Consider the following 15,050-nt stretch of genomic DNA (forward strand, 5'->3'; position numbering starts at 1 on the left):
CTGGCCACCCTACCTCCCATCCCATAAGAACATAAGAACATAAGAACGATCCTGCTGGATCAGACCACAGTCCATCTAGTCCAGAACTCTGCTACTCGCAGTGGCCCACCAGGTGCCTTTGGGAGCTCACGTGCAGGAGGTGAAAGCAATGGCCTTCTGCTGCTGCTGCTCCTGAGCACCTGGTCTGCTAAGGCATTTGCAATCTGAGATCAAGGAGGATCAAGATTGGTAGCCATAGATCGACTTCTCCTCCATAAATCTGTCCAAGCCCCTTTTAAAGCTATCCAGGTTAGTGGCCATCACCCCCTCCTGTGGCAGCACATTCCAAACACCAATCACACGTTGTGTGAAGAAGTGTTTCCTTTTATTAGTCCTAATTCTTCCCCCCAGCATTTTCAATGTACGCCCCCTGGTTCTAGTATTGAATACTAGTGACCAGGAGGGATCTGGAAACTCTAGCACAGGGAGGGGGTGGGGTAGTTATTTCTTCCATTTTTGCAGCAAAAACAATGAAATAACCATCCTCAGCAGTTCCTGCATGAAAAAAATAGTGCAGGGGGGGATGGACATAGAAACATAGACTCCTTTTTTCCCCAACGGTGGTGTTCCAAGCTGAGGCCCCTTCCGCACATGCAGAGTAATCCACTTTCAATCCACTTCCACAATTGTTTGCAAGTGGATTTTGCTATTTCGCACAGTAAAATCCAGCTGCAAAGTGGATTGAAAGTGCATTATTCTGCATGTGCGGAAGGGGCCTGAGTTAAGCTCTCCTTTATTTTTTAAAAAAGCATTCCTTGCAGCTGCTGAGGGGCTGTGGGGAAAAAAGAATTCCTGGACCCAACTTATTAAAAACAAAAACAAAATGTGATGTTTGTCTCTTAGTAGTCTGTAATCCTACTAAGGGCAATGCTGATAGCCCCTACCATATCCAAATGCTCATAGGGTCACTTCCTGCGCACGCTTTTCTCCCCGGAAGTGTTGGATGTTTCAAAGCAGATAATGCAGCCTTACCTGAATAGATGTAAAGTATGAATTGGGTTATCATCCCTGATTTCATAGCCGGAAAAGTCCTCCAGTTCGTTGATATCTCGCCCATTCTTGCACCAGGTGATGTTTGGTTTCGGGTTGCCTAGAAACACATGGAGAAGAAAATGATTGTTGCACGTGAATACTGCCAACTCAGGCATGAATCCTCCTATTCAGAGTGAAGAAGAAGAGTTGCTTTTTACGCCCCACCTTTCTCACTTGTCAGGAGTCTCAAAGTGGCTGACAAACTCCTTTTCCTTTCCTCTCCCCATAACAGACACCTTGTGAGGTAAGTGGGGCTGAGAGAGTTTTGAGAGAACTGTAACCAGCCCAAGGTCACCCAGCAGGCTTCATAGGTAGGAGTGGGGAAGCAAACCCAGTTTACCAGATAAGAAGAGGAAGAAGAAGAGTTTTGGATTTATATCCCTCCTTTCTCTCCTGCAGGAGACTCAAAGGGGCTTACAATCTCCTTGCCCTTCCCCCCTCACAACAAACACCTTGTGAGGTGGGTAGGGCTGAGAGAGCTCCGAGAAGCTGTGACTAGCCCAAGGTCACCCAGCTGGCATGTGTAGGAGTGTACAGGCTAATCTGAATTCCCCAGATAAGCCTCCACAGCTCAGGCAGCAGAGCTGGGAATCAAACCCGGTTCCTCCAGATTAGATACACGAGCTCTTAACCTCCTACGCCACTGCTACTCCAGAGATAAGACTCTGCCGCTTATGTGGAGAAGTGGGGAATCAAATCCAATTCTCCAGATCAGAGTCTACTGCTCTTAACTACTAAGCTGGCTCTCAACCTACAGTAACCTTTGGGCTACAAGAGGCTGGGATCCAGAAGTAGGAAATGGATCCTCCAAGTATCGTTAGTCTTAGGGTAGAATCGCATGGAACAAAGTCTTTATAGACGCTGCACAGTGGCCCCTTCCGCACATGCAGGATAATGCACTTTCAATCCACTTTCACAATTGTTTGCAACAAGATTTTGCTATTCTGCACAGCTGCAAAGTACATTGAAAGTGGATTGAAAGTGCATTATTCTGCATGTGTGGAAGGGGCCACTGCCGGTTCTGGGCTTTGGAAAAACCTGGGCAGACAGCCCCCATGAGCCCCCTTCTGCTCATCACCAGGCCCCTCTCGGGCCTCCCTTTCCATTGATCTACCTGTATTTGTTCCCATCTCATTGTGATTCCTTCCCTTTCTCACAAGATGTCCCACCACCTGCATTCACAGCTTCCTGCCGCCTGGTCATGCCCTTTCCCCCCAAGTCCTGACTGCTGGGTGTAGCTGCTGGGACCATCAAGGAAATCTGGTTCAATACAACACCTGCAGGTACCCCCATGCATGCCCTATCAGTACGGAGCACATGGGCGGTGGAGTGCTTATAAGCAAATGGGCAGGGAAAGGCACACAAACACATAGCAGGGAGGTGAAAAGGTAGGGGAATTTTGTGGTAGTGAGCCCTAGAAGAAGATGTCATGGCTCCTGCCCTTCCTTGACAACCAGACCATGACAGAAGAAGAAGAGGAGGAGTTTGGATTTGTACCCCACCTTTCTCTCCTGTAAGGAGACTCAAGGTGGCTTTCAAGCTCCTTTCCCTTCTCTCCCCACAACTGACATCTTGTGAGGTAGGTGGGGCTGAGTGACTTCCAAAGATCTGTGACTAGCCCAAGGTCACCCAACAGGAATGTAGGAGTGTGGAAACACATCTGGTTCACCAGATAAGCCCCTGCCACTCAGGTGGAGGAGAAAGGAGTCAAGCCTGGTTCTCCAGATTAGAATCCACCTGCTCTTAACCACTACACCACACTGGGGTATAGTTAAACTTCGGAAATGTGGGGAATCCTCAACATAGAGAATTTGTAAAAACCCGGCAAATGGATCTGAACATTGGATGGTAGCACTTACCAGTTATCTTGCAAGTGAATGTAGCATCCCCATTTTCTGGCACAGATTGCGAAGACAAACGGGACTCGAAATATGGGGAGCTCTTCCCAGCGGATGATTCTGAGGTCAACATCATTCAGCATCACAGTGATCTGAAAGGAAGGGGAAAAACCTAAAACTTTAAGAAGCCCTGTGGTTTTCCAGAAATTAAGCTTTTTGTGTTCTATGGAAGGTCATGGAGCAAATGGACGGCAACAAGAAATTTAGGGCTAAAATCTTGTTTGGTTTCACCTACTTGTGCGACTTTGGTCGAATCCCCACTTGAAATTTGCATGCAGAGCCAAACCTGTTCGTTGTGAAACTGTGTCCTCTTCATCGGAGTTTCTCCCTCCCCACCGCAGCGCGCACACAGCAGACACACCCAGTTGCAGAACTCTTAGCAATCCGCACTACCAGGCTAGCTCGCTTCGCCGGTCTCCCCTGATTGGCTGGTGTCCCTTGATGGAGCGGGACCTTTTCCCACTGCGGAAACGTACATTGTAGGGGTGTGATCAAAAAAACCAGCGTGTAAAAGTTTAACGTTTAACCGTTTAACTGTGCAAACAGTTAATCGTTACCTGTGTAAACCATGAACGCATTTGACTGTTTAATGTTTGCATCCCCTTCTGCTGGCCGATCGCAAAAGCAGAAATGAAACCAAGGAAAGGCTGCATGTGCATTGCAGTGCTGATTGGTTGCCCAAATTCTGCGTCACACTACAGGGCGGGAAATGAGTCAGGGTTTCAACCCTCATCCCTCCCCTCGGATCAGCGCTGAACCGTGTTAATGGGGTCTATGCCACTTGCAACCAGGTCCTGCCAGAACGCGGATTAAGGGGAAGAACGAGCGCCAGAAACGGATTCTGCCATGCAAGCAATGGGGAGGTCGTTCCACAAACCTGGTTAATTTGTGTTCTGAAACCTGGGTAAGATGGTAGAGGGGATTCGACCTTTATAAGCACCTTGGGAGCAAGGATTCACTGCAGGTGGTTTACATATATAGATATATAGATATATAGATATATAGATATATAGATATATATAGTCTCATTTTTTCAAGTGCGACGAGATGCAGCCATCTCAGGTTGACCTGACCCTTATATCGAATGAGATGGTTATTCTGCCCACTGTTTTTTTTTAATGCACCAGGTTGGATCCAAGCAAACTTTTCAGGAGGTGAAGAAAGAAAGGAAGGGTATCTCTTTGGTGGAAAAAAAAGGAGGCGTTGACTGGGATCGTGGGGGTGTGCATATGCCATAGAGAAAAGGACTATGGAACTGAAGTTGTACTGAGGAGGGAGATTGAACAGGTCTGAGTGAAAAAGCTGGCTAGATCTAATCTGTTATTTTGCAAACACAAATTTTACTGTAAATGCTGCACGAGAGAGTTGCTCAGGAATTAGAGGACGACCTCAGCAACAATTAAGAAAAGTAACCCCCTCTTTGTGTTCAGGTACTGATTAGTCCATTTTGCTTGAGAGACTTATAATAACAGCTATTATGCAAATGAGCCGCAACACTGGCAGCGATAAACCCTCCTGTTATTTTCAGCCAATGATCATCCTTCTTAAACAATTTAACATTCGCTCCAGAGTCGTTTTCCTAGATCGGAATGAAACAAACCAGGTAAATGAAACACATATCTGTAATTATTCTGCCTTGCGTGAAGTAACATGAGAGCTGATTGCAAAAGACGAGGTTTCTCCCCTTCTTGTTTTTCAGCAAACAAAAGATAATCAGTGCTGTTCCTTGCATTTCAAAATGCTGTTCAGGAAACAGTTTTTTAAAAAGGGATGAAGAAGAAGAAGAAGAAGAAGAAGAAGAAGAAGAAGAAGAAGAAGAAGAAGAAGAAGAAGAAGAAGAAGAAGAAGAGGAGGAGGAGGAGGAAGAAGAAGAGGAGGAGTTTGGATTTATATCCCCCCTTTCTCTTCTGCAGGAGACTCAAAGGGGCTTACAATCTCCTTGCCCTTCCCCCCTCACAACAAACACCCTGTGAGGTGGGTGGAGCTGAGAGAGCTCCGAGAAGCTGTGACTAGCCCAAGGTCACCCAGCTGGCGTGTGTGAGAGTGTAAAGGTTAATCTGAATTCCCCAGATAAGCCTCCACAACTCAAGCGGTAGAGCTGGGAATCAAACCCAGTTCCTCCAGATCAGAGTGCGCCTGCTCTTAGCCACTGCTCTTAGCCACTACGCCACTGCTGCTCCTATGACAATGGTAATATAATGGAACAGCTCGGGAGATGACTGTCCCTAACCAAGTGGGGCTTGGAGATCTCTCACAATAACAATTGAGGGCTAGACAACAGAGATAAATTCCCCTGGAGAAAATGGCTGCCTTGGAGGATGGAGTTATTGCATTGTACCCCGCTGAGATCCCTCCACTTCTCCAATACCAGCCTCCCCAAGATCCACTCCAGAGCCAGCAGGGTGTAGTGGTTAAGAGCAGGTGGATTCTAATCTGGAGAATCAGATTTGATTTCCCCACTCCTCCACCTGACTGGCAGAGGCTTATCTGGTGAACCAGACGTGTTTCCACACTCCTACATTCCTGCTGGGTGACCTTGGGCTAGTCACAGTTCTTTGGAACTCTCTCAGCCCCACCTGCCTCACAAGGTGTCTGTTGTGGGGAGAGGAAGGGAAAGGAGCTTTTAAGCCACCTTGAGTCTCCTTACAGGAGAATTGCACACCCTCTGATATCTGTCCCTTGATTCATTTTTTTCCTCTGAAGGAATCCTTTCAGCCTGAATTCTGATGAAATTTTCAAAGGTCCCTCGTCATATGCTCATCACTTACAAGAGGGCCTTCTCAGTCATGGCCCCAGAATTCTCGAACTCTCTCCCCTTCTGTTGCCCGGGACCTTCTGTTGCCATCTTCCACAGTGGGTGAATACTTTTTTTTTGTTTCATTTGGCATTCCCTAAAGGATCCTCCTTCCTGTCCAATGTTTTCATTGCTATTTTATGTCTTTGTACAGCTGTGACTTGATGAAAGAATGAACAAATGTATTTTAACTCTATCTGATGTGGGGCTGAGGTCTGGTAGTTTTTGCTCTTAATGTTTCGCCTGCGTTAGAGACACGTCTCAATAAGGTGTACTGTCGAAGGCTTTCATGGCCGGACCCAACAAGTTCCTAACAAGATCTACCAGACCACAGCCACACAGCCTGGAAAACCCACAACAATCAATAAGACATGTTTCTCTCCTTGGCATGGAATTTTAACTCTATTTTCAATTAGTTTCAATTATGTATGTTTGAAGGGGATTGATTTTAATGTTTTAAAAATGTTATTTTATCATATATGTTTTAAATTGTTAGTTGGCAACTCATGAGGGCTGAAAGGTGGGAGAAACATTTTGTTTACATTTTGTATATAAATAAATAAATAAATGTGACTGAAGATTTCCAGCTGATTTTTCTAATTGTTTTGTTTTAAAGGAACTAGAGACACAAGAGGGTCTTCTGATAATTCTAGACAAGCAATCACCAGAGCTTGAAGAAGATAGCATTCATTCACATAGTACGAGCATGCATGTAGGCAAACCAAAACAGGGAAGTTTGCATTGGAGGGGAGACAGCGATCCTTCAGTCGGCTGAAAGTAAATCACCCTATTATGGCTCAGGGAGCTATCAACATTTCTACATTTTTCTCTGTGATCTTTTCTTCAAAGGAAATGAACATTGAGGACCAAAACTCTTTGAAACAATGAATATTTGAGCATCCAATCGCTTTTATCTGCAAAGACATATTTTAGCTGATGTAATCCTTTTGAAGTAAGTGATTTGCATTTTGCATCCTTCATTATTATCCTAACCCGATATCATCTCACGCTATATATGGTTAATTGGCTTCAGCAGGTGCACCTGCAGGTTGGGTCCTGTGTCTTCCTTTCCTTGAGGATGAAACCAATTTTGCTCTTTACAGGAACCGTGTGAGGAATGCTGTATATTCCAAAAAAGGGTTAAACTAGCACGATGGCTCATTTCTTGTCAGGCTGTACACTTGGCCCTAATGCCTCTTCCTGGGTTTTATGGCGCATCTTTCCTGAGAGGCTGGGTGACTGAGGGCCAAAGTGAATGCGACATGGGAGGAGCTGGTTGTTTTTAATGTTAACAATGGCAGCCATGGACAGCCCCATTTGGATTGAGGCCACGGGACGGGGCGGCATTCTGTCCACCATTTTCCAGTTGCAGATCGCTCCCCTCAGCCCTTTCTAACTGCCCAAAAATTCAGCAGTCAATAAAAAAACCAACTGAACAGAAATAAATGACGGTACCATAAACCAATATGGACCAATGAAAGCCATTATAAAACTAAGAAGAAGAAGAGGAGGAGGAGGAGGAGGAGGAGGAGGAGGAGTTTGGATTTCTACCCCACCTTTCTCTCCTGTGAGAAGATTCAAGATGGCTTATAACAGTGGTTCTCAACCTGTGGGTTGCGACACATATTTCTGATGGTCTTAGGAATCAAGACACCAATTTTATGGTTGAGGGTCACCACAAATGAGGAACTGTATTAAAGGGTCGTGGCATTAGGAAGGTTGAGAACCACTGGCTTTTTATTGTATTAATTGCTGTTTTAATGGATCTGATGTTTTTATAGCTATAGTTCGTAGAGCCTGTGCTATTTATTTGTAATTGATTCACTTGTTTTATTTGCTCCACCTGTTTTGGGGGGTTTGGTTTTGGCTATATTTTGTGGGGAAATTCTTGTGTTGTACACCGCCCAGAGCCCTCCGGGGATAGGGCGGTATATAAATATGAATGAATGAATGAATGAATGAATGAATGAATGAATGAATGAATGAATGAATGAATGAATGAATGAATGAATGAATGAATGAATGAATGAATGAATGAATGAATGAATGAATGAATGAATGAAAGGGCACCCATTCCGTAAAGCTCCATCCATTCCTGAACAAGCTTGTGAATGGACAGAAATTGTTTACAATACCCAAAAAGATGGAACACAAAGAGAATGTTGTTGACACAAAGAGCGTACGTAATCAATGGCTCCACCAGGGAGAGATGGGGATCCCAGGTAGCAAGGGTGTTTGTTGTGAGGGGGGAAGGGCAAGGAGATTGTCAGCCCCTTTGAGTCTCCTTCAGGAGAGAAAGGGGGGATATAAATCCAGACTCTTCTTCTTCTTACTTTATAACCTCTGACCTATGTGACTTATCTCACATAAGCAATGCCAGTGTTGGTTAATCAATGAGCTGGTCATGAAACTCTGACCTCAGTAACTAATTAGCATGCACATAGTTAACCCCTTAGTACCTGAATTGTGACAGACACTTGCAAATCCAAACATTTCTCTCAGCCGTTTCACCAGGGACTGGGCAGAAACAAAAATAGCCACTTCCGTATGCTGGTTTAATGAGATACAGACCTTTGGTCTGATGTAGCAAGGCAGTTTTTAATGTTTTTATCAGCAGGGACGTGACACCTGCATAATCTCACCAGTTGTGACAATCCGCTGGCATTCGGGCCCCCTGAAGACTTTGTGCTGTCTGCAGCTGGTGAATAAGCAGTGGACCTTGTCATAGCTAGATCTGGCACAACGGGGGTGAGGACACAGAAAGCTTTAAGGGGCACCAGAATGAACGAATAAGATTACTTGGCAGGGACTGGAGTGATCTGATATAAGGTCTGGACATTATCTAGTCTCAACAAAGCAATCACAGCGGGGGGGGGGGATTGCAATGTGAAAAGATGCAAGGTGAATACTTTCAAAATGATATCTGAATTATGTATTGAGACATGCAGAATGAAAAGATAGACTCCTGGGAGATAAGGAAACAGAGAGGTAAATTGTACATTTCTGAATGGGATTGTATTCTGCTGAAGAATTTAAATAGGGACATGCAGAACTAGAATGTCTTGAAAGGGCGATGTACATGTAATGTTACATGCAAATGTGTATAATGAAACCACAAACTTTTTTAAAAATGAAAACTAACTGCAGGAGGCCGCAATTTTAAGCCGAAGAGGAAGAGGAGAAACAGCAGATGATTAACCCTTTCCCCTCAGTCAGTGTTCCTATTCAAAACTGCCTCCAAAGTTCCCTTTTTTCACCTGTGGTGTTCTAAATGTACAACTACCTTTGCATAGACATGGTTGATTTTACTTGTGAGAGAAATTTGTTGTATTCATTTCTGGTTTTTAATCTTGTAATATTTATTGTTTTATTTTCCTCTTCATGAAGGAAATTAGGGGTGGGTGGGGAATGGGGAGTGCCATCATCCCAATTGCAAATTCCACTGGAAATGACATCACGCTGCTCTAGAATTCACCAGAAACTCTATGGGAAAACTATTACAATAGTGTAGAGTTTCTGCTGAATCCTAAAGCTGTGTGTTGTAATTTCAGGGTTCAACTCAGAAATGACATCTTACTGTCAGCATGACTGTGATGTTTTGTCCTATCCCGGCCCCACTGGCCTATTGAAAGTGGGGAGGGGGCAGGGGCTCAAAGCAGGGGCATCAGAAGCAGGGAAATGGTTACCCTAGGGAGGAGGAGGAGGAGGAGGAGGAGGAGGAGGAGGAGGAGGAGAAGGAGAAGGAGAAGGAGAAGGAGAAGGAGAAGGAGAAGGAGAAGGAGGAGGAGGAGGAGAAGGAGAAGAAGAAGAGGAGGAGGAGGAGGAGGAGGAGGAGGAGGAGGAGGAGGAGTTTGGATTTATACCCCACCTTTCTCTCCTGTAAGGAGACTCAAGGTGGCTTAAAAACTCCTTTCCCTTCCTCTCCCCACAACAGACACCTTGTGAGGTAGGTGGGGCTGAGAGAGTTCCAAAGAACTGTGACTAGCCCAAGGTCACCCAGCAGAAATGTAGGAGTGTGGAAACACATCTGGTTCACCAGATAAGCCTCCGCCACTCAGGTGGAGGAGTGGGGAATCAAATCTGATTCTCCAGATTAGAATCCACCTGCTCTTAACCACAGTGGTGGCGAACCTTTGGCACTTCAGATGTTATGGACTACAATTCCCATCAGGCCCTGCCAGGTTGGCCAATTGGCCATGCTGGCAGGGGCTGATGGGAATTGTAGTCCATAACATCTGGAGTGCCAAAGGTTCGCCACCACGGCACTACACCCATGCTGGCTCTGGAGTGGATCTTGGGGAGGCTGGTATTGAAAGAAGAAGAAGAAGAAGAAGAAGAGGGGAGTAGGAGTAGGAGTTTGGATTTATATACCACCTTTCTCTCCTGTAAGGAGACTCAAGGTGGCTTAAAAGCTCCTTAAATAAAAGCAACTTTGGGGGAAAACTTTGAGCGGGAAAAATGTCCATAAAGGGTAAAGGAATAAACACACACACACACCTACAGTGATTCTCTATTTAAAAGTTGCATCTCCCTGTGATTGCTTTTCATTTGAAAATAAAAGCTGCTCAGGAATCCCTGTATTTACAATGTAGGAGTCACTGCTGCAATTGCTTAAATTGGGTTCCCAGTTAGTCAACCTACTTCCTTCCTGTTCACAAAACCAAGAAGATCAGATGGTACAATTAATGCAAATGAATGCATGGCAGTAAGAATTGCCACGTCTGGCACTGAAGGAACCTTCCAATCAGGAAACATTCCGGGTTGGGATGCTGAGGGAGCCAAATGCTACCATTGGAAGAGGAAGAGCAATCTGTGTGCGCTTTGGTGGCAGTTGCTGGAGCAAGAGAAAGGCTAATATCATATTTAACAAGGGGGATAATAAACAGTAACCCTGGCAACCACTGTCCTTTGAAGAGGAATGCAGGGGCTGTGATAACACAGCTATATAATAGCCAGACTAACTGCAGGGGGTGATGATAAGGCAGAATTCTGGAGCACAGGAAACAAAGCAAAAGACCATGCATATTTCTACCCCCTCCTTCTTCTTACCAAGTTTTGGGTTGCTGTTTTACTCAAGATCTGGCTGCTTTTGACTTCCATATTAATGCTGAGAACGGATGCTTTGCATGTTTCGTTTATGTATTTAGAAAATGTTATGCCGTTTTCTCAGAAACCCTCTTGAGATGGCTCACGACTAAAATAATAGCAAAAAAACCCATTAAAGGCAAAAAAAAGCCATTACAAGTAGTCTTCAAACAGTGGCTGGATGAACGCTTGTCAGGGATGCTTTAGGCTAGGGATTCCCACAGTGGGTGATACCGCCCCCTGGGGGAAGTAGAAACATCAGTGGGGCAGTGAGATGTTTTTGAGTGGTGTGGGGTAGAGATCTGACCAAACACTGGTTAAAGCCAATATTAGACTTACCAATATTAGGCACGGCACACCCCTGTCCCCTTGTGGCTTCGCCACTGCCCACAGGCACTGGGCCAGTTCGGAAACATGCAACCATTAGAGTTCCCAGTGGTTGCTGCATACCAGGTCTTCCCTGGAATTCCAACACTGGGAATTAGGGTCCACACCTGCTTGCCAGCCATTCATTGCACATTTGGAGTGTGCTTATGATAAATGGGTTGCCAAAATGTCTGTTTCTTAGCAGCAGCCACAGCAGTTGGAGATGCAGCAGAACAGCTATTATATTACTCATCCAGATTTTAAGTGTCAATTCCTTTAGGTGGTGATGGTGGTGAACATATATTTCTTCACCCTCATTGCAACTGCAAGCCATCTAGCAGAGTTACTTAGGGTAGTTAATAGTTTGCTGTCCTCTACAGCTGAGGTGCCTCCTGGTATATGCTGTGATGATTTTGCTGTGATTATTTTGCTGGGCACTTTCTGGATACTGTTGCTCAGATCTGCATGGGATTGGACTCTACCACTGAACAGAGTCCTGTTGTCATGGTATCCAGAGCACCATCTGATCTGTCTTTGAGGTCCGAGAATGTGGACAAGTTGCTTGCAGGGATGTAGCCTACTACTAATCCCCTGGACCCTTGTCCATTCTGGCTGATAAAAGTTAGCTGTGGAGGAGGGCTGGCCTCTTCGGGGGAGGGGGGTAAACACCTCTTTGATGGAGGGGGGGTACTACCAGCACTTCTGAAAGAGACAGTGGTCCACCCCCTTTTGAAGGGGCCTCTTTTTGGATCCTTGGTGGTCAACAATCCATTTTTGGGCAAGGTCTTAGAGACCGTGTCAACAACTTCACTTCAGGCTTACTTGGAAGAAACTCATTTTCTGGACCCTCCTGTCAATCTGTTTTCAGGCATGGTTACAGCACATAAATGGTTTTGGTCACCCTAGCGGATGACTTTTATTGGGATAGAGGCGGGAAGAATACTACCCTGTTGATTCTCCTTGATATCTCAGTGGCCTTTGATACCAGCACAGACCATGGCATTTTGCTGAACTGGCTCCAGGGAATAGGGTTGGGGAGCACTGTGCACCCTTTGGGATTGGTTCCATGGGGGACTCATGCTCACAGTCTTAGGGTTCCCCAGGGCTTGGTGGTGTCCCCTATGCTATTCAACACTGGATGAGGTCACCAGGGAATATGGAGTCAATTGAGAGTCATCGATATGTGGATGATACCCAGCTCTATGTCTACATTTCATCAGAGTCAGGACAGGCACTCTGTGTGCTGGACAATTGCCTGGAAGCAAGTTATGGGCTGGATGAGAACCAACAAACTGAGGCTGAATCCAGATAAGGTGGAGGCTCTCTGTGTTCCTGGCTCCTGAGTCCCCGAGATCATGGGGCACCCAGTTATGGGCTGGATGAGTTATGGGCTGGATGAGAACCAACAAACTGAGGCTGAATCCAGATAAGGTGGAGGCTCTCTGTGTTCCTGGCTCCTGAGTCCCCGAGATCATGGGGCACCCAGTTCTGGATGGGGTTGAGATCTAGGGGGTGTAAGATCTGGGGGTGCTTCTGGATTCACCACTGTCCTTTGCAGTTCAGGTGACATTGGTGCCCCTGAGGGCCTGGTTCACCAGCTCCACCTGCTTTTTGGACAAAGAGGACCTGGCCACACTGTTACATACGCTGGTAACTACTTGATTGGACTATTGTAATGCCCCCTGTGTGGAGCTTCCCTTGAAGATGATCCAGTAGTTGGAGGTGATGCAGCATGTGGCAGTTAGGCTGTTATCTGGTACACCTGGCCAGACAAAAACCACACCGGTCCTTAAGGAACTGCACTGGCTTCAAATTCACTCCCTGGTCCAATTCAAAGTATAGAGATTGATGTATAAAGTCCTGAATGGCTTGGGTTCCACCTACCTGAAGAAGCACCTGTGCCTGTATGTACTTGCTTAGGCACTGAGGTCACAGGGGGAGGCACTCCTGGTGGTACCTTCCCCTGCTGAGATACCGGGGGGGAGGGCATGCAGGAGGGCTTTCTCCATGATTGGCTCCAGGCACTGGAACAATCTTCGCCATGGTTGGGGGGTTAATTTAATGCTATTTTATTGTTTTGTTTTAATTATCATCCTTTATTTATGATGTTCTATTGTAATATTTTATTGTTTTGACCTGTGTAAGCCACCTAGAGACTTTGGTATAAGGCGGGGTATAAATATTTTAAAATAAATAAATAAAATGAAAATAAAACCAGCAAGAAAACTGCTCTAAAAAGCCTACGTTTTGAGTCTGCTTACACATCTGGTATACTTCAACTCTTAGTGGGAGATAGAAATGGAACGCTGTAATGTCTTAGACCATAATCATAAACAGAGTCGCACTATTCTAAGCCCCTGGAAATCAATGAGATTACAAGGGTATAGCTTTAGCCAAGCCAATGGTATTTTTTCTACGAACCATGATTGCTCTGTAGGATTGGTATCTAATGCGATTTTCCCTCAACCCCTCCCTAAGTCATGACAAGTGGCAATAATTGTGGACTGAATAAGAAGTACACATACTTTTAATTAACAAACCAGCCCGTTGATGGCCATGTTGGGTCTGGGAGGGGGGGAAATCCAAATGCATCAGGAGCGTAATACCAAAAATAAATAAATCACAAAATAATTACCACTGCTTTCATCCCTCCATAACTCTTTTGAGAAACTTGGAGAATGGTTGCTCACTTCATGGGTCCTAACAGAAAGTATTCCGCCACTGTCACAGTTAATTAAAAAGTGGAGCTAATTAAATCTAGCCGATCACAGCCACATGCTGATCCTGCCGTAATCTATTTTTAAATGTTCATCAAGTAACTGATATATTCAACATGCGCAGTCTCTCCATAGTCCACCTTTTGGGTATGTATGTATTACATATATTTTAGGCATGAAAGTGCATATTAGCGAGGATATATGTTCATTTCTCAGATATTTCATCTAATTAGGTAGCGGAACCACATAGTAAGTCCTTAAGGTCATTAGGAATATTGGTAATAGAGATCATAGCTGTCTTTCAAGGGTAGGCCAGATGCATTATTTGTTTCTTACAGGCTTCATCTAAATTCAAGTAAAAACTAAGGGGCATCAAAGTTATTTTAGAATACTACCCCAAACCATGAAGTTAGCAAAGCTTGGCAATGATAAATGTGTACAATTTATCATTGGTGTGTCTTAAATAACTAATAGCAGTGCTTGCTTATCATGCTGTTCAAAGTACTCTAGAAATATGAAAACAAATGAGAGAGAGAGAGAGAGAGAGAGAGAGAGAGAGAGAGAGAGAGAGAGAGAGAAATCTGTATTTTTTTGACGCTGTCTTAAAGAAATAAACCAAACAAGTTTCTTGAAACGCTTATATGCATGTACTCACGGTCACGGTGGAATTCTTTTTGTAGAAGGGCTGGCATGACAGAGAAAAGACAGATGACTTGTTCCTCTTTGGCAAGTGTGTCTCTTTGACAAAAGAGGGTTGTCTGTAATTCCCACTTGTGGCAAGTGTGGCTGAAAATACCAATGTTGTTTTGCTAAGGCTCATCGTATATCGGTTCAGGATAGTTATTTCATCACACAGTAGCAGGTGCCTCTTTCCACGGACATCGCGATGGGAAGTTTTGGGCCTTGGCTTCAGACCACAACACACACTTCTATTTTAATTGGGGGGGAAAGCATTCAGGCACTACGGCAATTATATATTTGAGTCGAACTACGCGGTTTTAACTCCGAGGCCCGTTTTTAATTGTACGTCTGCCTTGGAGGGAGCAGCAGTGGCGTAGGAGGTTAAGAGCTTGTGTATCTAATCTGGAGGAACCGGGTTTGATTCCCCGCTCTGCCGCC

General features: G+C 45.0%; 1 protein-coding gene across 1 annotated transcript in view; it reads right to left on the reverse strand.

Moving 5' to 3' along the window:
- Positions 1 to 14,642, reverse strand: part of ALPK2 (alpha kinase 2) — a 77,600-nt gene extending 62,958 nt beyond the window's left edge. Inside the window, exons 1-3 of the mRNA XM_048504754.1 lie at positions 14,587 to 14,642; positions 2,931 to 3,061; positions 1,012 to 1,129 (exon numbers count right to left, since the gene is read on the reverse strand). Coding sequence (XP_048360711.1) covers positions 1,012 to 1,129; positions 2,931 to 3,045 — 233 coding nt within the window. The 5' untranslated portion in view covers positions 3,046 to 3,061; positions 14,587 to 14,642. The remainder of the gene's footprint in view (positions 1 to 1,011; positions 1,130 to 2,930; positions 3,062 to 14,586) is intronic.
- Positions 14,643 to 15,050: the final 408 nt, after the last annotated feature.

Source organism: Sphaerodactylus townsendi, linkage group LG07 (genome assembly GCF_021028975.2).
Source record: "Sphaerodactylus townsendi isolate TG3544 linkage group LG07, MPM_Stown_v2.3, whole genome shotgun sequence".
Classification (NCBI taxonomy): Eukaryota; Metazoa; Chordata; class Lepidosauria; order Squamata; family Sphaerodactylidae; genus Sphaerodactylus; species Sphaerodactylus townsendi.